General features: G+C 53.4%; 1 protein-coding gene across 1 annotated transcript in view; it reads right to left on the bottom strand.

The window, feature by feature from the left end:
• TPCN1 (two pore segment channel 1) overlaps positions 1-23,643 on the bottom strand; it is a 48,597-nt gene that overhangs the window by 19,801 nt on the left and 5,153 nt on the right. The window contains exons 3-6 of the mRNA XM_090292599.1: positions 5,636-5,763; positions 2,170-2,346; positions 1,661-1,774; positions 766-896 (exon numbers count right to left, since the gene is read on the bottom strand). Coding sequence (XP_090148725.1) covers positions 766-896; positions 1,661-1,774; positions 2,170-2,346; positions 5,636-5,763 — 550 coding nt within the window. The remainder of the gene's footprint in view (positions 1-765; positions 897-1,660; positions 1,775-2,169; positions 2,347-5,635; positions 5,764-23,643) is intronic.

Raw genomic sequence — 23,643 nt, 5'->3', positions numbered from 1 at the left:
GCATCCCAGCCTGTGACATTATACTTAGTGTTGTCCTGAAAGATTTCCACTCATGGGTGACAGGGAGAACGGAGGTAGGTGTAGCACAAACAGCCACCTCTTCCTGCCCACAGAATTCAAGCAGGCAAGTGCCCTGCAAGAGAGGGAGGGAGCAGCAGAAGGCCAAGTGCATGGCCTCAGGTGCAGAGGTCAGCTTCCACGAGAAGCGGGATGCATGAGGACAGTTCAGGGCTACCTGGTCCTCAGACACTTGTGTCCAGCTTTGAGGATGGGCACAGAGAATGGTCTGCTAGCCCGTTCTTATCAACAGCAGCCCCGCCAACAGATTTTCCAGGTGGAGTCTTCAAAGCTGAGTTTAACTCTAGGCTGATAGCCTGGTTTGAGGGCCGTTCCCTGGTCTCGGGGACAGGACCAGGACAGGTTGCCGAGTCGTGTGGACTTTGTGCCAAGTTGCCCGCTTTGGCGCTGCTGTTGCTGTGTTCAGGCATGTAACATGCTTAGGGAGAGGAGCCGGCCCCAGAAAGCCGCGAGTAAGGTGGGAAACAGACTTGGACCTGGAGGCAGGACAGCTAAACTTCAGCTGGAACACTGCCATCCTCTCCGCGGGGGTCAGCGGCAGAGAGGAGTGAGTGTGCTTAGATTCTCCCGGAGTGTGCGGGAGGGACCACACTGCGACTGGACTCTCTGGGTCCCGCCCCACCGGCCCAGAGGCCCAAGCCGGGCCATGGCAGCGCCTGTCTGAGCAGCCCCGCCCCCGGGCCTTACCGCCGGACACCGCCGCAGTACCGACAGTCCACCAGGAAAATGCAGCGCAGCGCCCTGGTCACCCGCACGTGGGAGGTCTGCCGCACCAGCACCACGATGGCCTCCACGAACTGCACCGCCAGCACGCAGGCCTGGGGGTGCAGGAGCACGAGCCCCGTCAGCGCCTCCTCCCGGACGTCCCCCCAAACACCCCGCACTCAGGGCTGGCTGGATGCTGCTTGCTCGGGTCTCGAGGGGCCCTCCCCCAACGTCAAGCAGCCCATGGAGAGGAGCCCTGGGCGCTGGCACACAAGTGTGGTCCCAGGAGAAGGGACTCACGGGGAGTGCTCCCAGCAGCTCCTCAGACGGTATCACGGAACAAAACCGCCGTGTCTATCCACCCCCACGTGTCGGCTCTCCTGACTGACACTGTGAGGACCCCTCAGGGAGGTCTGCAGCGCACCTTGATCTGATTCCTCGGGCACTTTCTCTGGACAAGTAAGCGTGCTTTTTACACCGAGAAGTGCCACTCCGGCTCCTTCCTACTTGTGCTTCTTCCTCTCTGTTGCCCAGAGAGAATGTGTGCAATGCTGGCTACAGTCAGTGTGGGCCTGGAGGCCACAGACCTGGGTTTGAATCCCATCCTCGCTGGGATTTAGACCCCATCCTCTGCCATCTGGCAGGATGTCAACTAGGGGCAGTAACGCATCTGCCGCAAAGGTTGCTGGTCCAGGGCTCGCACGCCCCGAACACCGAACCGCATCAGCTCCTGCCCGCATCACCGTGACCCCAGATCACGGCGAGGACAGGGACCCAGGGTTACACTTCTGAGCGCAGAGGGACTTGGAATTGAACTGAAGAGACAGGCTTGAGGCTGACTCGGGAGAAAAAGGCTGTAAGGAGATGGACATATCACCTTGACCATAGTCCGCCTGTGCCGGATGAAGGTGTGGAGGCCCAGCCACCGCAACTTCATGCAGAGTTCAAAGACGACCACCATCAGGGCGAACAGCTCCAGGGTCGTGTGGACCTGCCACCAAAGGGTGTGGAGATGTGGCATCACTGGTCCCCTGCCCTCCCCACTGTCGATCACACCTGACTGCCTCTTCCTCTGAGGTTGGAAAGAGTGGGTGCTGCCCACCTGGAGCCAAGATGCGGCCACTGGTCCTATGGGAGGCAATCAGAGGACTCCCTCCCTGGAACTCGCAAGGGAGCAGAGTCACAGACAGACTGAGGACCCCAAACAAGACCCGTGAGCCATTGCTGCTCCCAAGGCCTCTGTGACCTCCCTGGGCCTGTCTGTTTTAAATCCATTCCCATTGTCTGCCCTTCTAGAATGTTCCCTTCCAGGCCTGCGTTAGCTTGAGGACAATTTCTGGTGCTTGCCCCCTGACAGGAGTGGCTCCCAGCCATCCGGACACTCACATAAATGCCAAGCCGGAGCGCGGGGACGGCGGGGGCCTCGCACAGGGACAGCAGCAGCAGGAGCAGGGCCGTGGACAGCTCCATCAGGTAGAAGAGGTGGTTGTGTGCAAAGAGGTAGGCCGCCAGCGCTTTGGCGTTCTTGGGGTGGGTGAAGAACTTGTCATTATTCTCACCTTCCTGAAGAAACACAGAACCACATGGGCAGGCGAGCCTCTGAGACACAGCACCATGGACGTGCCGTGGGCCAGGGAGACAGGAGGGCACTTGGTGGATAAGAGAAGATTCAGACCAGAGATGGAAGATGGTGGAAATTCAAGAGTATTAGGGCCACAAAACTGCGCCACAGCCACACCTCCCCACAGCCAGCCGATGGGGCGAAAAAGACTTGCCGCGTCCTCAAAACTACTCAGAGGAATCCAAGAATAAAAAGACCAGAGAAAGTAGAGATGTGGGTACAAGTGGTCCCTTTAGAGGCCAACTCCTCACTCTCAGAAATGTCTGCAGAATGGAAAGCCCTGGGGTGGAAGATTCTGGGGTAAACAAGCATAGGCCTCCCCACACCTCCTTGGCTGACACTGAGGTCTCTTCCCCAGCTAGCAACGAGATAACGCTGGCCCTTCCTCGTGGGGGTCCTGTAAGACACTTAGGACACATAGTAGGTGTTTACTAGATGTTTGGTAGGATGAACCATTGTTGCAAGAGATTGCTTCTCCAGGCCCCAACCCAGCCCCGTGACTGCCCAGTAGCCCGGAAATAGGGAGCTCTGACCTTGACTGTGGTTTTCAGAGTAATTGTGATCAAGTTCCTTCCCTGGAGCTGGGTACGTCACTACCCTCATTACCAACAAACAAAGACAAACCACAGACTCGACAGGGGCAGGCCCCACAGAGGGAACAAAGATCCTGGCAGTCACACAGAGGCAGGCTGGGCGAGCCTCGCTCCGGGTCCTGTGATCTGCGCAGGGCTGTGGTTTTTCACCACTGCCGCTGTGGCCGGGGACACCCACGGCGGCCTGGAAGCTTCTGGTTTGGATTACTAAAAAACGCAGTTCTTGGAAAAATCTCTTCGCACAAACAGCCAGGAATGAAGGTCTGACTAGAGGAAACCACTGACTTGCGGGGCTCGGTTTTAGTTGTGGGACTTGGAATTGCCACAGAGGAGGTGGAGGGTGAGGTCTCCACCAATAAGGACGGAGTGAAATATGACCCACGTCATTGGATTCTGATCCAGACCCCAAGGAGGACACTGGCCTTGTTTCCTGGCTGCTGATCCTAAACGAGATTAAGAAAAATAAGAGGGCAGGCCAGTTGTAGGCGGCTCCTAGGCCTTTGCTCTCTGCTCCCTGGGACAGAAGTCCACACAGAAAACAAGGACATCTTGGAGGCACCGGAACCACCGAGCACACGGCTCCTGAGAGTGAGTGAGTTAACAGATAAAAATGTGGGAAAAGAAACTGCAGGGACCAGGTACCCTTAAAGCAGTGAGGGGCCAATTATTCAAGGACACCAGCAGCCTGGGTCAGGGTCTGGGCCACAGCTCAGCTGCAAAGCAGAGAAAGGAAGACCACCGGCCAGTAGCTAAACCCAAGTTCTGCTTTGATTTAAAAATAATAATAATGCATTCTTGGTAAAAATCATTCAAATGATTCACAGGATTATAAGGTTGTGAGAATTCCATCAGCTAAAGATAATCACCTTTCCTACTGAGATAAACCACCTTCCAGAAGTGAATGGGTAGCTGTGCAAACACACATACATACACAGATATTGGCTGCTATGTACATATATACACCTACATGTGTGTCTGCGTGTACATAAATGTTATACAAAACTGATCATGTTACAACTGCTGTTCTGCGACCTCTCCTTCTACAGCTATGTGGCTCATCTGCAGGCGGATGCACGTGGTATAGAAAAGAGGCAACAGCGTATAGAAGAAAGAACATGATTTGGAGGCTAGACAGGCACAGCTTGAATCCACGCTCTGCGACTTACTAGCTGGGCAGCTCTGGACTCATTTAGCCCCTCTGAGCCTCAGTTGCTACTCAGTACAGTGGGAGGTAATCAAGCCACCTCTGAGCGTCATTAGAAAGATTAGCAAGTGCCCACTGCGAGTTAAGTCTTTTTATTACTCGTATTCCCACCTGCTTAAGGAAAGAAGGAATGATCAGGTGTCTGAGTCTCCCAGGCCATTCTAATTCCGGGCTTTGACCCATCGCATACCCTATCGAGGACCTGGGAGAAGGTGACAGTGCCTAGAGTGACCGTGGGTGACCCTGCTGGATCAGCAGGCTTGCCTGAGCTCAGGGAAAGTCCCTGAACACTTCTACTGCCTCACCCTGAGTTGACACTCATTGCTGAGGAGCACAGCTGTGACTCAGTGTAAAACCTAGAACCGTCCACTCAACTGAACCACCATCAGACAAACTTTAAAAATAACAAAACAAATAGTTGCAAGGGAAAGCTTTCGTATCCCCTGTGGAGAATATTCCATACTCCACATCAAGGGCCCTAAGCAGTGTTGACTCCTTTCACGCAGTAATTCCACATCTTGAGTCTTTCCTAATAAAGTGACCCTAGATAGTAGAGAGAGAAAGAGAAATAGCTCTGTGTATAGATTGCCCTTGGATTGTAATTTATATAGTAGGGAAATGCATAATACAAAATAAGGGAAAATATCCAACCTTACCAGGATAGTTAAATAAGTGAGGCTACATTTGTCTAATATAGTTATAAAATTCATTAAAACGTGTTTACAAGAGTTATAGTAACATGTGAAAAAAGTTTATGCTACATGTTATTAAAAAAAAAAGCAGGCTATACAACTATAAACACCATGTGGCTGAAATTATCTTAGGAAACACATAAAATATGTATTATTCTTAAAATAAATGTTGACAGTGCTTGTCTTGGGTGAAAGTATTTTTTTACATTCCCTTTGTATCTAAACTTACTGTAATAAGTATGTGTTACTTTTATTTTAAAAAGGCTTATTTTTATTAAAAAAGGAAAGAAAACAAAACAACAAAAAAACCCAAACACCCAAGCACAAAACAGGAAACACAAAAGCAGCAGCAGGTTAAACAGGAAAAGAATAAAGCTCTCTCAGTGCCCCACGCTAGGTCAGCACACCCCGGTTACAGAATTACGCACAGAAAGAGGAGTTCCCTCCCGAGAAGTGGCCTCTCTGCGAGCCTCTGAGAGGAGAGGGAGGCAGAAAAGGCCAACTGCACACACTCTGGGAGCCTCAGGGGGCCTCAGGGGCAAGTGGGGCCACACACTGGGGTCACGTGACAAACCCGTGCGCATCGTCCATCCGGTATGGGCACCCTCAGGTTGGTCCCCATCGTACAGGTGAGAAGCTCACGCACAGAGAACTGAAGCAGGAACTGAATTTCTGGGCCCCAGCTCCCCTCCTCCACCAACAGCTGCCGCGAAGGGCCAGGTCCTGACCTGGAGGTACTCACCTGGAGGTAGATTGCTGCCTCTTGATAATTCATCTCCCAGTTGTGTCCAGGGGGGCTGGAGGGGAAACTCTCACCCTCTGAGCTCAGGCTGGGGGCCCGCAAGTCATGGATGGCATAGCTGCCTCCATCTGCATTGGAAGAAGGGAAAGGTTCACTTACAAGCCAGGCTACGGGAATAAAGACGCTGTCCACCAGAAGAAAAGGCTGGCAGGTGCCTCATGGGCTCGGATATATACCCTGTTATTGATGAGGCAATGCTCCATCGCATGTAATAAGACAGCAAGAGTTAGTATGGCTAGTTAAAAATATTTTTCTTTCTCGTTTAGTCAAAAAAGCAAGTGCAAAAGGACACATACATCTTTTGTGTAAAAAAGGGAAGAAACAAGAAAACACACAGCTATCCACTTATCTTTACCAAAAACAAAACAAAACAAAAACAAAAAACAGGAAAGATCATTAGAACTCAGTGACACCGGGCACCTATAAGAGAGGAGGGGACGTGAGTCAGTGTGTCACTCAGAGGAAGTGATCTTTTTGTTCACTTTTGACTTTGGGAAGCATGTTAATATTCCACTTAGTGAGAAAATAAAATAACTGGATTTGTCCCCTGGTGCAGGGTCATTTGTTGCTTCTGCCTGCTGACACCAATGTCTTTTCCTTCACTGCCCCACCTGCCTTTGGAGAACATTCTTTGGCCGTGGCTGACCCCACCCCTGGCTCCCGGGCCGGTGACCCGGGTGCACTGAGAGCCGCTCACCTCCCCTGGACAGGGCTGGGTTCGGGCACGGGTGCTGACCCAAGCCTGGCCAGCTGCTGCTGGCGGCCGCCACTGCCACCCTGTGGGGACAGCCTGCGTGAGAAGGACACCAACAGAGAACAAAATGGGAACAGAGGTACCCACCCCCGGGGTCGAGCTCTGCCTGAAATCTGCCTCTGAGCGTTTCCAAAACCTGAGTCCAAAAAGATCCCTTTATACTTACGGCTGTTTGTCACAACACTCAAGTGTCTCCACTGCTGCACGGTCAGCAGTGACCCCAGGAAATGACTGTCAGCTTGTTAAGTCATTGGGACGAGGAGCATACATGTTGAGAATGTGGGGCCTCATAGTCCACACCCCTAATAACCCCCCTATAGCAGGATAAAGAATCCCACAGATTTTATTTTCCAAAGACAGCCCCATACCCTTCTGGAACGTTGCCGCTTCCCTACGAAGAGGCGGAGCCTGAACCAGCGGAGCCTTTGCGGCTGCCTCTTGGCCAACAGAGGACAGAGGACAGAGGACGCAATGCTTCCAAGGCTGGGTCATAAAAAAGCTTCCACCTCTTCCCCCTGGGACCCTTGCTCCCAGAACCACATTGAGGGGAGGCCCATGAGAAGAATCAGGGTCCCTCCCCCACAGCCAGCACCAGCTCGTCCGTCACTTGAACGAGCCACCTCTGTGCCAGCCAAGTGTGCAGACTGGCACCGTGAGCAGCGGCCCCTGCCAAGCCCCGCCGCGCTGCAGGCTCGCGTGTGAAGTAACCGAGGTTGCTACCGTAAGGCACTAGGTTCCGGGGCGGCTGGTTACACAGCAACAGGCAACGTACACATCTAAGCGCTTTATACCAATCCGCCTCGTTAATTCTCCCAACAGTCCTACAGGAAGGGAAGAGCATTAATCCCACTTTGGGCTCGAGGAAACAGAGGGGCAGAAAGGCAAGGGGCCTCCCTGACGTCACGCAGCTAGCGAGGCACAGGGCTTGGAGACCCATCCAGCTGGCTAGCTCCTAAGCAGGAGGCTGCATGCATGCCTCTCAGGAACTGGAAACCCAAAAAGGAACCAGGGAGTGCTAAAAGGACCAAAACTTAGCAGCAGCAATCACTACAATGGAGTTACAGGCAGGAGAAGGGACATGGGCTGCCGCCTGCACTTGGGGATGCTGGCCCTTTGCTACCTACCCGAGGCCAGCACTCCCCGACTCCGACCCCAGCACCCGTTTCTGAAGGAACAAAGCCCCAGTCGCAGAGAGAAGGCCAAACCACCTTCCTCGATCTGCCCGAGGGCACCAGGGAGGCACGAGCCGAGACGCGACTCGGAAGCAGGAGCGGCCACGGGCAGGCGGCAGGACGGTGCCGCCCCGTCGGGTGCCCGCACCCCGTCCTCCATGACCTTCACACACCACGGCAGGAGCCGGTGTCCCAGACACAGCAGGCCTGGTGTGGGGTGGCTGCGATGAGCTGGCCCAGGCGGCAGCGGACATTAGCCTCACGCTCCCAGGACTTCCTGTTCCCTCTGCCCTTTCCCAGGTCTTTAACTGGCCGCCTCCTCTCACCTCCCAGGGGTGCTCCCAAACACAGTCCTCCAGGGGGCTGCCTCTGGCTTCCCGAGAGGTCACACCATTGTCACTGTCTGTCCCCCTCATGCTGCTCTCTGCTTCCTCCTGGGGTTGGACCCCCCCGCCCCTGCCCCGTTTCCCACAGTGAGTTTATTTATGTGTGGGCCTGTTCACTGCCTGTTTCCTGGCTTGGAACGTCAGCCTGTGAGGGCGGGGGCTTTCGTCTTATTTGACAAGGTGTTCTGAGAGCCCAGAACAGTGTCAGGCATGATGCAGCAAGTGCTCCACAAATGTATCGGAAAGGGAAGCTCTTGCACACTCCTGTGGGGCCTCAAAGCCGGCCAGCGGCTGGAGGGCACAGCAGGTGTGAGCAGCAGGCCCGGGGGGTACCCTGCAGCCCTGGGTAACCGGCTGCCCGAGGGCAGGGTGCGTGCCCGAGGGCGCTAGGAAGGGGCTGACCTGACCTCTCTGTACTTTCTAAAGATCATCCTTAAAAGGGCCTGCTGAAGAGCGACTATGCTGTATAAGAGTAAATCAGAGCAGAGCCTTAAATACAAAAGCAAGAAAAATTATGACCAGACTGCTGAGGGGAAGAATGGAAAATTCTCCCCTCCAGGGTGGACTTTGTTCAGGGCTTCTGACCACTCAACCTCGCACTTGCTCAGAACGCAGACCTCGGCTTGCTGACGAGGCCCCAAAGGCAAAGCCTGAGAGCTTGCTGTGGCTCTTACATGGGGAGGGGGCTGAAAGGTCGTGGTGATGAGGGAGACTGGGGCCGCTGAGGGGCTTTTCAAGAAGGCCACAGGTGATTTCAAAGAGCCGCCTTCATGCCAGGCCTGAGTGCATTTAGGGGCGATAGAAGGGCATAAACGGAAGGCAGGGAGCCACGGTCCCTCCCATTCCTTTCATTCACAGCCTCAAGCAGAGGCAGCAGCCTCATTGCCAAGTTCAGAAGCACTCTGAACGCACTGCAAGGGTGGGGCTGGGGGCATGGCGTGGGGGTCCTTCTTCCTGCCCCCTTTGCTCTGTTTCATACTTCCTAGGTGGGAGAAGTGGCCAAAGAGGTGATGGACGCACTCCAAATCCCACGCGCTTTATTGTTGCCATTATAAGAAATGCTTAAAGGCTCAGCCGTCTCCTAAAGGAAAAGGACAACTGTGACCCGTAAAAGAGAGGAAGGCAGGGGGCATAGGGGCACATCAGAGGTCAGAGGGCCACCTGACTGTGGTCTGTAGTTCAGGTCGGGTGGAGTCCAGGGTACAAGGCCCTGCTCACTGGGGAACCGATCCCAGGGGCTTCGTCAGAATGAACTCCCTCAAAACAGGAGGGGAAAGCTACGAGGGACTCCCCGTTCTCCTAGTCACCACTAGGTACGAAGTGCCAGGGGATGGTCTGTCCCCACATCCCCGTTGAGGCCCACCCAGTCTGCCCCAGCTCATCTGCCTGGAGAGTCTCAGAGCCCCGACAGTTAGCACCCACCTGCCCTGGGGATCTGTTGCCCCGCCCTGACCTACTCCTGCCCATCTGGGCGGAATGTGTATCTCCTGGGAGAAGAGGTCCCTATGCAGATGATCGGTGCCTGATTTTTTTGGCGCGTCCCGTACTCAGGAGTCCTGGCCACCAGAGTGGTCAGGTGGGCTCCCATCACAGCACCCCAGATCCAGCCCCATCCTGTGTGCCACACCGGCCCTCACACTGGTGCCTCTGAGAGACTAAATAAGAATCAGCAAGTGCGACCTTGGACTTCAGCACCATCCACACCGGGGCAGGGCAGGTTCTCCCAAGAGGGCTGGGAAGGCTAGATGGAGGCACACTGTGACGGGCCCGCTCAAGGAGATGGCGTGACCTCACCACGGGGCCATCGGGGAGCTGGCCCTCCACTGCCTCCTCCAGGAAGATGACAGCTGACCCTCGCCTCGGCATTTCTGCCTCGGCAGCTGGGCTGGGAACGGAGGGAAGAAGGGGAAAGACGGGCAGCAGGCAGGACAGGGGGAGAAGCCGTAGTCCCGGCTCACACAGCAAGCCAGTTTGTCCACTTGCAGGTTTCGAGAGGGCCAGAAACGGCTGACCAGGAACATTCTTGGCAGCCGGGAGATCCCGTTCTAGGCCTCCGGGGACAGTTCCCCTGAGGGAAACATCTTGTTCTGCACTTCTGGTGCCCTGGGCGGGGAGCGCTCATGTGAAAACCACTCAGCAGCCTTTTCAGGCCTGTGGACCTCAGCCACTAAAGATTTATGCAACACCTACTCCTTTGCTCCCTTCCCTGAAACCTGGCAACCACCCAGGGAGGCGACCTAAAACCACTGGCAGGAGAAGAAACTAAAACAAAAAACAAAAAACCCGGAACTGACAAGCATCAGGAGACGAAACAGTCACGGAAACTCTGCCTCCAAGTATGAGAGAAGCTCCCCGTCCCGAGGACAGGCAGACAGACCAGGATGACCTGTTTGCACAGATGGCAACGCTGATGTAACAGGGCCCAGACGCTCCCTGCAAAACAGCTGGCTGCTTTGCATGCGGCCTCCGAAACGGCCCTGCGGGGAATCCGAGGCTTCCGTTCGCTGGAGCACAGCGTGCAGCAGCGCCCTGGCGGTGCCGGGTAAATAGAAACAGTTTCCATATGCCGCCATAAAGCCGCGCCAGGGAGCACCGGGAAAGAGCAGGCAGGGGGAGGGCTCCTGTGACCCACCTCCCACCCAGCCAGTGCCGAGTCTGCTGGGCTGGGGAAGCCCCCGGGCCTTCCTTCCGGGCCTGGGGTGGGAGGCTGCTTTGGATGAAAGGCCCATGAGCTCCTTCCCCACAGGAGGCAACACTGATCAGAAGGAATGCAGGGCAACAATGGCCCTGGGCAGGTTTATACTGAAGACGCAACCCCCATGCAATCCTCACTCCCTTTCTTTCTCTCCTGTGTGTACACAGCCTCACACATTGGCAAACACATGCACACGCATGGGCACACACACGCACACCCTCACATCCTCTTCAAGACAAAAGGTAGCTCTCTTCACCCAAGTTCACTCCCAGCTGTATCCCTCCCCACCCCCTGGATCACAGTCTAATCCCCGGAGCCTCAGTTTCTTCATCCACTAACTGGGACCAGTGCCAACCGTGCTCTGGGCACGGCAGAAACAAATGCTAATACCCACAGAGCACTTGGAGCCCTCCGGAAACCGGTGCCCACCAGAATGACAACGAGCAATCGCCCAACCATTTGCCAGTTGTTGCTGAGAGCCCCACTCCATGGGAAAAAGCTTGAGGAGGAGAGGAAAATAAACCAGAGACACTTACGCGTTTTCCAGGCACGGCATCGCCACACGGCCTCTGTGCCGGCCGGCTCCGCAAAGGCCCCCAGACAAAAGTCGGGCAGGAGACGCTTTGCCGAAAGAGAGTGGGGCGCGCGTTTCTTCCTGCCCGGCCTTCTCTTGCTGGCGACTGGTTGCAAGGTGGTGTGGGAGGTGGACCCACATTCTCCACACACATAGTGAGGGCTGCAAACGCGGGCAGAGCCCCGGGCCAATATACCGACCTCCAGAAAGGGGAGAACTGGCACACAGCCTGCCCAGCTGAATTGCTGGACTCAAGCCCGAAAAACGTCTTGCCAAAGGCTCAAGCCAGAGGCGGAAAGGAAAAACGAAAAGCTCACCCAGGCCGGTCCTATGGGTCAAGCGCTGCTCTAGAAAGAGGAGGTCTGGCCTGGAACTGGCCAGGACAATGCCCGGTGCCACCTCCAACTCTGTTTCCAGCCAGCTGACAGGGATCTAAGTGGCCACAGGGATTCCCTGAAGGTACATAAGCCTGGCCATGCAGGGGCCTTGAACCTGCTAGAAAGTTGAGAACAGTAAGTAAGGAGAAGAACGAAAAGGCAGGAGGGGTTGGGAAAATGAGCTCCCCTTAGTGACGGAGGGTGGTGGCTACTGCCCAGGCACCCTCTCCCACAACCATCACTCAGGAACCCCCATCCTCGGGTTGCAAACATGACCTTGAGAGCAACTCTCTCTTCTTAAGAAATCACCGGCCATTTGGGGGAGGAAAGGGGGAGGGTGGGGTTTGCAAAGGCTGACTCTCTAGATGCAACTAAACATGGTTTAATTTGAAGAGATGTTCATTCAGCAACCACTGTCCACCAGGCATTGTGCTACATGTCGGATTTTTGAAAATGGAAAACCATGAATTTCGCTTTCATGGGGTTCACTATCAGGAGGTAAAAGAAGAAATGTGATTCCAGTACATTCAAGTCGTTTGTTTGTTACAACAGCCTGAAAAGGATGTGACATGCTGCTGGGCAGAGGCAGGGAGGGATTCGGGGGGCTGTCTGCACAGGTTTTTGAAGGATCAAGAGGTGTCCCAGGGTAGATGGGGTACAGTGGGGATGCCTTCCATAAACGGGGAAGATCATGCATAAAGCAGAGACGCAAACAGCAGGACGTTTGGGAACCCAGAAGATTCAGTAACCCTGCAGTTTAAAGAGTCAGAGACAGGGCTGATGTCCTGGGAATGATAACAGGAACTACAGCTCACACTCAGCACTTCATGTGCACCAGACAGAGTGCTAAGCGTCAAAAAAGCCCTGTGAACCAGAGACTGTTGTCATGTTGTTTACAGAGGGGGAAACTAAGGCCCCGAGAGGCTAAGGGATTTGCCCAAGGTCACAGAGCAAGGAAGTGGCCAGGCTGGGGTTCGAGCCCAAGTAGCCTGAGCACTCATCCTCGTCCCCTCACCTGCAGGGACAGCAGGTGGCTGTGAGCCACATTAAGGAGACTGGACTTGAACCAACGGGTTCTAACAAGCAGGGCCTCTGGACCACGTGCGCCAACGGGAAACACATCGCCAGGGCAGTCAGTCTTGGTAAACATTGTGACCCCACCTACAAACATCCTGCTCGGGCAAAATGCAAGTTTCTCTTCCCAGGGCAGCCGTGTGAGCTCACATTTAAAGGGCAGTTAATCTGAGGAGCCACTGAGGTCACTTCTACTACCCAATCCTCCCCAGCACCCTCTGCGTAAGGATCTGTATCTTGGCACACCCTCCCCCACACCTGGGCCTACGCAGTGAGGGAACACGTGGTCTGCAGATGCCTGCAGGTGACTTCTGGTGAGGCAGGACCTGATTTCCAGTTGGCGAATTTCAAGGTTTAACTTCCATTGTGCTTCCCGTTCCTGTGCCGCTGGGCTTATTATGAAACAAAAGGCCTTCCCTCCCACCAGTCGCTCCTCACACAGTATTTACTGAGCGCCTACCGTGTGCAAAGTGCTTCAGATGCTTTGAAAAAACACTTGTAAAGACGACGCACATGTCAAAGGCCCCACGCTTCACACACACACACTCAGAGGCACGCAAACTCCACGCTGTTTACCCAGCGAAGAGAGCAGCACCTGTGTGAACATCTGTCCGTATCCACTCGGAAGCATCAGAAATGCTAATTGTGGAACACACGGCGGGGGCGGGGATGGGGCAGGGAGCAGCAGCAGAGGAGCAGACAGAGACGAAAGCCATTTTTCATTGCACACGGGCCCTCCGGGGCCCCTCCACGGGGCCAGCAGACCAGAAGTGCCAGAAAAACGTGGCTGGCTGGGAGCCATGCTCCCCATGCAGGCTACTGATGTGTCTGCTGATGCTGCCCACTCAGCCCGGACCAGAGGCCGCCCCAGTCCTACCTGGGAGCAGCCAGGGGGCTGGCCGGATCTGGGTGAACACTGGCCACACCCCAGCACAGGATCTTCTGCCACAGCTACAGCTCTGCTCAGAAGAGCAGTGACAATGTGGCACAGGCCCTTGGGGAAGTGACAGTTGGGGAAGTCTATGTCCTGCAGAGAGCCTGGGGGCCGAGGAGTGCCACTTCGCCAGGGACTTGGGCTTCCTGGCTGCTGCTCCCCCTGGACTCAGCTTCCTCATCCTTGTCCTCAGTTTCCCTTCCTAGCGAATGGGGAAGGCAGCCCCAAAGAGGCATGAATAAAGAAAAATACAAGAGAAACCAAGAGGCCATCTTAAAGAGTGGGCAGAAGATGAAGCTGATGGGGCTGAATTATCTCTGCAGTGCACCTGGGTGGTGGTCAAGGAAGTTAACGGACCGTTCCCCAGATGGGGGAGCTCAAGTCCTCAATTCAGAGAGCCCTTGGATTACCTACTGGGGGGGGGGGGGGACGGGACTCAGGAACAGCAACTTTACTGCTATATTGAAAATGGAACCCTGATACTTTACTATTATTAGAATTTCCCCTTACTGAGTTGGTACTATGGAATGCTCTATGTAATTTCCCATTTAACCATTATTTTAAAACTTTTTAAATTTTATTGATTTTTAGAGAGAGAAGGGGGCATGGAGAGGGAGGGAGAGAGAAAGATCAATTTGTTATTCCACTTATTTATGCATCATCGGTTGATTTTTGTATGTGCCCTGACTAGGAATGAAAACCACAACCTTGGCTTATTGGACAATACTCTAACCAACTGAGCTACCCGGCCAGGGCTCCCATTGAATTTTACGTCAATCCTGAATGGAAGTATTCTTATCCCCATTTTACAGATGAAGAAACGGAAACTCAGGGAAGGAGCTGAAGCTCAGCTCCTCACTCCAGGTTGCACAGCTACCAAGAGGTGATGCCGGAAAGTCAACCCCATCGTTAGCTACAGATGGAGACGGAGGAAATGTTAGAATGCTGTAGGGTGTCCGCAGATAGCCTCCCCAAACACACACGCATTTCTGGCAACCTGAGAATTCTCCCAAGCCACCCCATCTCCAGGTTTGTGAGCCTGGTACACCCTGGGACGGTGTCTGATCCAGAAGGAAACAGCATGCCCTGGCCAGATAGCTCAGGTGGTTAGTGTCGTCCTGATACGGCAAGATTGCAGGTTTGATTCCCGATCAGGGCACATATAAGAATAAACTAATGAATATATCAATAAGTGGAACAACAAATCAATGTTTCTCTCTCTCTCTTTAAAAATCAATGAATTTTTAAAAGTTCAACTCTTTCCAAAAGGAAACAGCACAAGACGACACGCAACAAAACCAAATGAGCTAACGTGCCTGGAGGCGGAGGGGGCTTTGGTTCTGGTAGCATCTGAGCCCTGTCCAGGCGACCAGCCTGGCTCCGGGGTGCGCAGTCAAAGCTGTGATTCCAGACAACAAGGCAGTCAGGCCAAGTGTGAACAGCCGAGCCCGCGAGAAGAGGGGACCCTCGAGAGTCACAGAGAGAAGACATCACATCACGCTTGTCAACGACCACCCACAAGTGAAAGCCAACGCATCCGGCAGCTTGGAATGGCTCCAAGCCATCAGCCAGCATAGAGCACAGTCGCTCTGCTCAGGCTGGTTTTCAGAAAGAGCTAAAAGAATAAGAAAAAAGCCCCAACCTCACAAAAAGGGAGCTGACAAGACTGAAAGGCAGCCTAGGGATGGTAGGTGGCAGTGGGGCGAGCTCGGCTGTGAGGGAAGGTGGGAATCAGCCACCCGGGGCAGAGACAGCAATTATGGGGCACGTGTGGGTCCCTGGAGAACTGAAAAGCCCAGAAGTAGAGACCTAAACATCCAAAAAGCAGGCTGCTCCCAAAGGAAGCAGCGACAGGCCCTGCCTGGGCTACTTCTGGCCTGATCACATGTGCATGAGTCTCCTTGTCATCCCAGATGGTTCCTGGGGCAGGCTTGGCTATGACTGGCAGAGTCACTTGGGACCCTGGGTGTTTTTAGAATCTGGTGACTCACTCCCAGATATGTTATTTGACGTCTATTTATTAAGTGCTCAGGGTATGTGTAGAAAAGACACGGTCCTTGCCTTTGCAGAACTCATCCTACCAGAAAGGGGCACAGTTAGAGAAAATATCAGGACCCCAAACAATAGCACCTCCTCAGGCATCACGCTGGTTTGGGCACTGCACCTTCCTTTCCTGTCCAACCTGGCCACCTTGCGTGGGCATCACAGAGGCACCAGAAGGAAAGCCACACACAGGCCCTGGCCAGGCGGCTCAGTTGGCTGAAGCAAGCATTGTCCTGATACATGAAGCCTGTGGACTTGACCCCGGGTCAGGGGACATACAAGAATCAACCAACAAATGCATAAATAAGTGAAATCACAAATTGGTGTTTCTCTCTTTCTCTCCCTCCTTCCCTCGCCTCTCTCTCTCTCTAAAATCAATCAATACATTTTAAAAATCCACAAATACTAAACTTTGATGGAAGGGAACGAGGTTTACAAAACCCACCTCGACACTGGACGAGCCGAGGGGGATTAATCATTCTGTGAAAGGATGCTTTGCCAGACTCAGTGCTCCTGCCCATATTTTACATTTTCTACTTCACCAAAAGTCCATTTTCTCACAACCCTTGGGAATCCATCACGGCCCAAAGCAAACCCCGACTCGGTACATAAGCATTCATCAAATCTACCACATGTAGGTGCTGGGGGCGGGCAGGCCCCTGCGCTGGGAGAGCAGGGAGAGAGGAGCAAACGGAGTGTTTGAGAAGGAGAGGGTGTGGTGATACAGCCGCACCCCGACCGGTTAGGGGGGTTAGGGGAGGCTCCACTGGAAGGACAAAGGTCTTCAACTGAAGCGGGGACAGATCAGAAGCAAGAGACGAGCAGCCCTCAGCAGCTTTGGCAGTGAAAGTGGTTTAACTAAGAAAATCAACATTATGAGATTATAGGAGCAGCCCCACACTTTAAGATGTTTGATTCTGGGGTGATTCTGATTTCTGGGGCGGAGGAAAAGAATGGAGGGCAGTCGGCCAGGAGTGTAACTGAGGCGAAATGTCTCATGACCTGGAAAGTCTGGGGCCAGGGAGGGAAGGTGGGTCAAGGCACTCGGTCTTCAAGGGCTTCGTCTGTCACTTGATCCAAGAACTTGGCCTGACTCTCACCAGTGAGCAGGTCTAAATTGATGGTTTCCTTATCTATATGCGGAGGTTAATGAAACTTTCAAGGCCACTACAGCCTGGGCGGAGAAATGCTCCCTCTGGGCGGGGCCTGAGACAGAGGTGGCAGGGCTCTGTGACCAGGGCAGGCCCCACACCTGCCCGGGCGCCCGCCTGGTCGGTGGCAGACCACCAACACTGGCTGAATGAAGCAGCCCCACAGCTCCACTGTACATCTGCGCAGGTCACTTCCTTCCCATGCCTCAGACTGCACATCTGAAAAACGGGGCCAAATCCCACTATTTCACAAGGCTGTTAGGACAAGCCCTCTCCGTGACCAGGACTGTACATATCCTTTCTGACTGCAATTGGTAGCTTGCTGCCTCTAGTAAGACAATAACAAGACTGGCTCTGAGGGAAACTAATAATACTTTAAGGTGGCAGAAAGGACACTCTGATTTGCAGCTACTGGGTTCACTGCCAGGCCAGGGAGCAGGGGTGGACCCCACAGAGCGCTCATGGGAGACATTTGTGAGTGCTCCAAATATAGGCGGAAGCCACTAAGACTTCACCTAGGAGATTCCCCGAACACAGTGGAGTTCTCCATAGAAAAGCAAACCCCCTAAATCATGCCTTAAAAAAAAAACAAACAGCCCTGGCTGGTGTGCCTCAGTGGATTGAGCGCCAGCCTGCGAACCAAAGAGTTGCCAGTTCAATTCCCAGTCAGAGCACATGCCTGGGTTGTGGGCCAGACCCCCAGTTGGGGGTGCACGAGAGGCAATCACACATTGATGTTTCTCTCCCTCTTTCTAAAAATAAATAAAATCTTTAAACAAATAAACAAAAAAAGCTGCTGTAATACTATGCTATTGCTTGCTTCTTTAGTTAAAATACACTGAGAATGAGATCCAAAATTTTTAAAAAATTTGTAATCCAAGTATCCCCCAAGATCTGGATCCAATCTCTCCACCACACCCTCCACCTGAAGCACCACACCCACCCGCCCACCCGCTCTAGTGCTTCTACCCCTCTGTTCCCCTGCTCTTCCCTTTGGGATGGTCTTTCACTTCCCGTACATCTTCTCTTTCAAGGCCCAGAACACTCAAGTATAATCTCAGGACTTTCCTGACACTTCTCCATCCCTGAGTCGTGCAGAATGACTCTGTCTCCTGCCCTAAGTTCCACCTCCTTAGGAAGCTGCTCCTCCCTCCCTTGTCCATCCTTGCTCGTCCCTCCTCTAAATCCTTCCACAATTGTGACATACACCACAAATGCAGGATGTCACATGCTTGCGTGTCTCACTGCCATCCAGACCGTGAAGTCATAACCATGTCTCCTCCATTCCTTATAACCTCCAGGGCAGTTGTTCTAAGTTCTTAAGAAACATGTGCCGGCCAGTTGAAACACTGTTAGTTTTCCAGCTGACAGGAAGGCAATGATCAAAAAAAAGAATTTGAAGACGAAGACTAGATATTAAACTATTACTTCTTTTAAAACTCCCAAGGACTGCCTGAATCTATATTACACATCCTAAAGTCAAAATGAAAATCAACAGCTAAGAACAGAGAAGATGGTGGTGAAGCTGGATAGAATGCAGATTAAGACGAAAGAATGGGGAAAAGGGCCCCCCAGCAGCGAGAATCCCATGAACCACAACACAGAGGAAGAAAAGAATAAACAGAAAAGGAAGAAGAAGGGGGTTGTGGGAGATGCGCCCACCTGTCCCACTCCCTCATCCTCCCCTGCCTGGATCGACTTCTACCCTCAAGGTCCATCCTTGATTGCACATGTGAATGAAATCTAGTCCTTCTCTAGGCAAAGCACCTAGAGTCAGTGAGGACGTCCCCCAGCCAGTTCTGATTGCCACTGAATGCCACCACCCAACGGTGAAGAGTACCTCCCGGGCCATGGAGCGTTCGTTAGTGGCTTTGTACTGTTTTCTTATTCTGAAGTAGTTTGTTTGAACAGAAAACTAAGGCCAAATTGGTACGGTCTATATCAGAGATCACGAAGGGGCAGCCCCCTTGACCAGACTTGACTCGCTGGGTTTAACAAATACGAATTAGTTGCCAGTATCTAAAAATCAGAAGACTTCTGATGAAAAGTATATCATCTGACTTCTCTTGAAACTCTGGAAAGAGGTGGTCACAATCAGCCTGTGACCCCATGTGGTTGGAAATAGCCGGGGGGGAGTAGCAGCTGCCCCTGCAGAGGGTGCACACACTGGGCCCAGGACAGCTCAGCTCTCAAGGTCACTTGCTCCAAGGCCACTTCAGCTCAACCAGACCCTCACGAGTGGTCTGAATAGAGGAGAACTACACATTTTTACAACGAGATAAGAACCTTTAACAAAAAACGAAGGAGGCAAAGGGGTCCCCAGTGCAAAAGACCCCCCAAGCACCAGTGACCTAAGTTGGTTACCCAGTCCCAGAACATTCTCCAGGCGAGTCCCAGCGTGCGGCCACCTGCACCTGGGAACCTGTGACCTTGGGAGGCGCCCTCTCCAGCAACCTCAGCTGGCCTCGTGAGTCTCATGCTCCAATCCTGGTCCTCCTTTGTCCTTCCTTTCCCGTTCGCAAATCCTGACTCCTGCGAGTTCCCATTTTCAGTTCAAACTGTCTTGTTGCAACCACCATGATGGGAAATTTAGCCAAATGCCTATGCAGCGAAGAGCTGGAAAAGGGCACACGCTGAGGCCAAAGCTGCAGATTTCACAGCGGGGTGAAATTGTGGCTGTCCTCGTGGTGGTCTGGTTTGGTTTCACTTGCTCATGTCTTCCAGTTTCTCGGCGATGATCCAATACAGCTCGTACAATGAAACCCAATAGTTTTGCCAGTTTTATGATATGAAAAGGAAGGTCTAGGTACAGAACTCCAATGAAGAACAAATGCCTTGTAGAAAATAAGTTTGATTTAAAAAAAAAGAAAGATGAAGATAAAGATAGACACCAGCTTTCTTTTGGAAAGGCAAAGTCACCCTAAAATTCTGCTTCTTCCACAACGCTTTCCTTCCTGGCGTGAAGCACATGAGTTAAGAGCCCGAGTTTTGGAGCTGGAAGGCATGGTTTGGTGCGGCCGCTGCCCCTTCCTGGCTGCATGAGACGGGGTTCCAACCTCCGAGCCTGTTTCCTCTTAATCTGATGAGGATGATGAAAACGCCAACTGCGCAGAACTGCAGGGAGGACCCAGTGAGAGAGACAGCGCTGCCCGGCCCATGGTAGGAGCTCAGTCCCTGGGAGCCATTATCGTTCCTGTATATGACCATCCTCAGCACGGACTGGAGGGAGTGTCAGGAAATGTCCAAATCGGGGCGTTCACCCAGCAAAGGGTTGAGGATGGGGAGCTGCCCTGTGGGCTGCGCAAGCACGAAGGTGGGGTGGGGGCAGTCTTGGTGCCCTGGTGCTCCCTCTAAAGAGCAAGGACGTCCCGCCTGGGCCACTGTGCTCGAATCCGAGGCAGCCCCAGGGAGGGCACTGCGGCCGGAAGCCACCAGAGGCGCCCCGCTGGGTGCCATCAGAACCTTGCCAGGCCCCCTCCCCCGCTCGGAGGCTGAGCAGCTGAGAGTTCTGGCTCATGAAGCCCTCTCAGAGCAAATGTGAACTCAGAACCCCCTAAGGCGGCGGGGAAAGAGCGGTGCGGCGGGCGCTCCCGCCAGCACCCAGCTGTCACTGCTGCCATTTTGACACGGCAGCTCTCTGCATGTGGAGGGCAGAGATGGCATTTCATGGCAGGGGGCCCGAGGCAACAGATAGGATCCCTCATGAAGACACGGCGGGCCGAGGAAGTGAAAGGCTTCGCGTTTCAGTTACGAGGCTGGAACCCAGCATGCCGGGTGCTTGCTCATTTTAATTGGTGCCTCCACCGGCCTGGTGACACCCGGCATTCTGCCTTGGCGAGGCCCTAAGAAAGCCAGGGGAATGACTCTGGCGGAGCCAAATGCCCACGCTCCCTGGGAGGCTGTGAAAGTCTAATTGCTGCTTGGGCTCCAGCTGCCATGCTGTCTCCGCTTCCCAGCTTGGCAGTGGCCACCTGCTGGGCCAGGAGTGAGGCAAACAGGATTCAGATCTTGGCCCGGGTTCAGGATCCTGCTTGTGTGCCATGATATTCCAAACCAGCCCAGTCTCTGGCCGTGATACAAACGCTTATGACTGGTCGAGCACTGATGTGGGCATCACCCACGTTAGCTCACTAGATCCCCCCAGGAGCCCTCCAGGGAGATGCTCCCTGATTCCAGTGTGCAGACAAGGGGGCTGAGGCTTGGAGAAGCTAAGCCCCATACTTAGCTCGGATGCGAGGCCTGCCTGGCGCTGGACTCCGGAGCCCACAGGCTTGACCCCTCCACCGCCCAGAATATCACAAATGACAAAAGCTATGTAGGTCTCGAGGGCTTAACTCTCAAGCAAGTAAGCTAGGGACACTGGGGCAGGGGAAGGGCCGCAGGCACCGGTTTATGCAGCACAGCCCACTGGGGGCTGCTCACCCTGGGTGGTATGCCCCACTGCTCTTTCCAGTTCATCCTGGCTACATCTGCTCTAAGGCCAAGAGCGCAGGCCCTCCTCAACTGAGCCTGGTGCCAATGGGCTCTGGCTGCCTAAACACCCTGGAAAGGGGGGCAGAGCACTACGTGTTGACCCCCCTGCAAAGGGACAGTGACCTTTCACATTGCTAGATGCCACACTGGGTTCCAGGTAACTGCCAACGGCATACTAGACATCAGGAGGAAAAAGAGAGGTCCTCATCTGCTCCATTACCTTAAGCCTTATCCAGGTATGGCTTGTCACCTGCCAACCAGAACTACCAGCACCAAAGTAGCCCATGAGATTAAGTGCTCTGCTCAAGCCTCAGCCACCTCCCTGGCCCCTAATCCGTTTTTCACCCAGAGAAGGCCCATCTTAAGCAGCTGCTGAGTTTAAAGACAGTGAAAAGGCAGAAACTGAGTGTGACCTGAATTCCCTTGGAAAATCCCTTGTACTGTCCGTGACATTCAGGCTGTGTCTAGTGCCAGTCTAGACCACAGCCTGATGCCCAGTGCATGGGCCAGCTCTAAACTGCACCGTCAAAAGGCCAGCCCTGCTGAACTATGTTGAAGGTTATTCCTAATTGCAGGCTTTAAATACCTCTGCTCATACCTGCCTCCTTTATCAACCTGACATCTTCCGCCTATGAGTCACTCGTTAGCATTCCCGCAGCCACCCTTATAGCCCAGAGACGTCTTGAGTCATGGAAAAAATCCATCCTTGCCCACATAAGGAAAAAAGAATCCCAAACCCTCCTGTTTCCTGCAGGGATAATACGCCATCATACGTCATCCCTAGATAGGATCAAAGGTCATGGGCAGCACAGGCAGGGTACCGGCATCTGAACAAAGGGCAGGTGGGCTGAATCATGGCTTCCTAGAATTCCTACGTTGAAGCCCTAACCCCAGGACCTCAGAATATGGTTGTATTAGGAGACAGGGCCTTTAAAGAGGTAATAAAGGTGAAATGAGGTCATTTAGGTGGGCCCTAATCCACTCTGACTGGTGTCCTTATAAGAAAAGATTAAGACACAGGCACAAAGACCGAGGGGTGAGCATGTGAGGGAACAGTGAGAAGGAGGCCATCCGCAAGCCAGGGAGAGAGGCCGTGGAAGAAACCGAACCTCCTGACCCCCGATCTTAGACTTTCAGCCTCCAGGACTGGAAGATAACTTTCTGTTGTTCAAACCCCCCAGTCTGTGGTCTTCTGTCATGGCAGCCCAAGCTGACAAAGACAAGGGACATGGGGGACAGAACCAGAGGAAGGGGCACTGGCGACAGCTGCCGGCTCAGGGTGAAGGCCAGGGGCGATTAAGGCTCACGCCCTTAGAAAGCTCACTTAGTTCCCAGCGCCTCATGTCCAGGGAGCGCCAACTCTGCTGAAGACTTCCGCCTGCATTCTGCCCGCTCCTTACTACCTTAAGGGTTATATCAGGCACAGACGGGGGACGATGGGGGCAGCTTTTAGGACAATCGGCTCTGTTGGGAGAAATGAGACTCAAACCACTGGTTAGGAGAAGAGGCAAGAGGGGCTGCTGCCCATCTCTGACCGGGACCCTCAGACAACAGCCACTCCCACGAGCTAAGGTTCCAGAAACCCAACTCGGTGATAACCAAGATGCATGGAACTCAGGTCTGGTTGGTGAACAGATAGCTCAGTAAGTAATTGCCACACAGTAAGCTACTTGTCATAATGGAAGCCTAATCAAGATATCAAAGCAGAAAAGGGTAGTCTTTAGCCCCGTCAGAGAGGAAAGGTTCAAAGAGATGGGATTATCAGCAGGATTTTCAAGACTGAATTGAAGCTCGGGGGCAAACATGAGGCTGGGAAAGGCATTCCAGACTGAGTTACCAGCCAGCTGGAGAGGTTTAAGAACGCACAGGGAATTCACAGAACTGGAAGCCGTGTGACCTTGTGGGCTAAGGCAGGAAACAGGACACGTCAGGTTAGAAGGTGCTAGAACACACAAGGCCTCGTATTTGGCCTAAGGAGCTTGGTTTTCTCCCTGTAGGGGACGGGAAGCTGCTGGGGAGCTTCAAGTGGGGGAAATGACCAGGTTGGAATTGTGTTTTAGACAGAATGCTCGGACAACAGGGAAGGGGGACGCTGGGTAGAAGGCCAAGGCCAAAATCCGAGCATGAAATAACAAAGGCCTATACTAAGGGAGAGCAGGCCTCCTGTGAAGTCTTTCCTCAGAGAGGTCCTGCTGTTTGCCCAGCCAGGCCTGGTGCATTACACCCACTCGTTCTTAAGGGGTTTTAGCAACCGTCCCGGTAAGAGGGTGAGAGGAAACTGAGGCACTACCACGTTGTGTGGTTTTATATTTTGT

This window comes from Furipterus horrens, unplaced genomic scaffold, assembly GCF_987537825.1.
Source record: "Furipterus horrens unplaced genomic scaffold, mFurHor1.1.pri manual_scaffold_11, whole genome shotgun sequence".
Lineage (NCBI taxonomy): Eukaryota > Metazoa > Chordata > Mammalia > Chiroptera > Furipteridae > Furipterus > Furipterus horrens.
The sequence above is the reverse complement of the archived record's forward strand: the minus strand, read 5'-3'. Positions and strand labels throughout refer to the sequence as shown.